This window comes from Buceros rhinoceros, unplaced genomic scaffold, assembly GCF_000710305.1.
Source record: "Buceros rhinoceros silvestris isolate BGI_N320 unplaced genomic scaffold, ASM71030v1 scaffold34402, whole genome shotgun sequence".
Lineage (NCBI taxonomy): Eukaryota > Metazoa > Chordata > Aves > Bucerotiformes > Bucerotidae > Buceros > Buceros rhinoceros.
In genome coordinates, this window is record NW_010398865.1 from 1 (window position 1) to 1,561 (window position 1,561).

The 1,561-nt window shown below is 56.9% G+C and overlaps 1 protein-coding gene across 1 annotated transcript; it reads left to right on the plus strand.

Annotated features, from left to right (window-relative positions):
- Positions 1–407: 407 nt before the first annotated feature.
- On the plus strand, positions 408–1,491 carry TMEM234 (transmembrane protein 234; the record flags this gene model as incomplete). Its single annotated transcript, XM_010131260.1, has 3 exons — positions 408–503; positions 688–780; positions 1,430–1,491. Coding segments are annotated over 3 exons (251 nt in total), but the record flags the coding sequence as incomplete, so codon positions are not given.
- Positions 1,492–1,561: the final 70 nt, after the last annotated feature.

The following is a 1,561-nucleotide window of genomic DNA, read 5'->3' on the forward strand; positions in this document are numbered from 1 at the left end:
CTACAAGGTGCGACGTGGTCTGGGCTCCTGGGCCAGGGAGGCAGCAGGGTGACAAACAGCCTTGGGGATCCATCCCACCTATTTAGTTCTGGACTCGATACTTTACTTAAACCGTTAAGTATTCCATCTACCATCAGAATTCTTTATCCTCAGTAATATTTCACTCAGCTGCCTGTGGCACTGCTCTTCCTGTGCAGGACTGAGCTGCTTTTGTAGGTGGCAGGTCATTAACCCTCCTATTTGACATTAAATAAGCACAACCTGCCCTCTGCAGAGCGGGGAACAGAGACACAAAGCAGCTCGTGGGCGGCAGCAGAGTCGCCAGCTGCCACGTTCCTGCTGCCAGACACAGCACAGGGCAAGCGGGGCTGGGCTTTGCTGGGGGTGCCCGGGGGGTCTGCGCGCAGCGGCTGACAGGCCTGTGTTCTCCCTGCAGTACATGGTGCCCTTTCTGCTCAACCAAGGAGGATCTCTCCTCTTCTACCTCACCTTGGCCTCTGCAGGTTGGTTCTCGTTGCTTTCGTGGTGTGGGTTGGTTGGGGGTGGGGAGGATCAGTGCTGTCCGGTAGTCTGGTCGCTCAGCTGAACGTGAACCAGCTGTCTGACAGTACCAACAGAACCAAAACCTCCCAGTTTGTACAAGATTGTCCATGTTAAACTGTTTGTGTTCGACCTGTCTGATTGCAGAGCTGTCCCTGGCTGTACCGCTCTGTAACTCCCTGGCTTTGATAGTCACACTGGCAACTGGGAGGGTGCTGGGGGAGGACATCGGTGGTAAAAGTAAGTTACACTTGAAACGTTTCCTTACTCTGTCTCCTGCATGGATTTGCTGACTTAGAAGCACGGGCTGCCCACTGGTCTCCTGCAGCAGACACCCCCGCGACGGTTTCAGCTAGTTCAGTAGGAGCGGTTGCTGCAGAACTGAAGGGGAAGTGAAACCAGCTCGTGGGCAGGGCTAGTCAGTGTGAAGACAGAACTGGCTGCTCTAAGCTGACAGAGGTTACAGGCCCAACTAGACATTTAACCACAAGGGAGGCACTAAGTAAGGCACCCACCCCAAGAAGGAGTGTCACATCAGCCCCCCAATGTCAGCACCCATCCTGCTTTCCTCCTCTCACGTCCCAAAGTAACACTGCCCTGCTCAGAAAGCAGCGGGAAACGGCCCAGGAACTGGTGCAGAGCCGTGGGGATACACCGGGGTGGTGGCCTGTGGCTGAGGCCTGAGTCTCTCTGGCCGGACTTGGAGCATCGGCAGCATTTCCTCAGGACCTGTCCAAACATCCACCCCCATCAGACTCACCTGGCCCGGGTTGTATCTACCCAGACGTTTATTTACCCCGATAGCCCGGGTCGCTGGTTTGGCGGTGGGAAGGTCTGGCCGCCCAGCAGCGCACTCTGCCAGTTCCCCACGTGTCGTTCGTTCCTGCAGGGGCTGTGGCCGGGATGCTGCTCACCGTCCTGGGCATCGTGCTCTGCGTGGCTGGGTCGTGAAGGCGATGCAGTGAGAGCAGAGAACCCGTTCCAAGGTAGCCCCGGGGCTGAAGCAGGGGGTTCTGGTTCA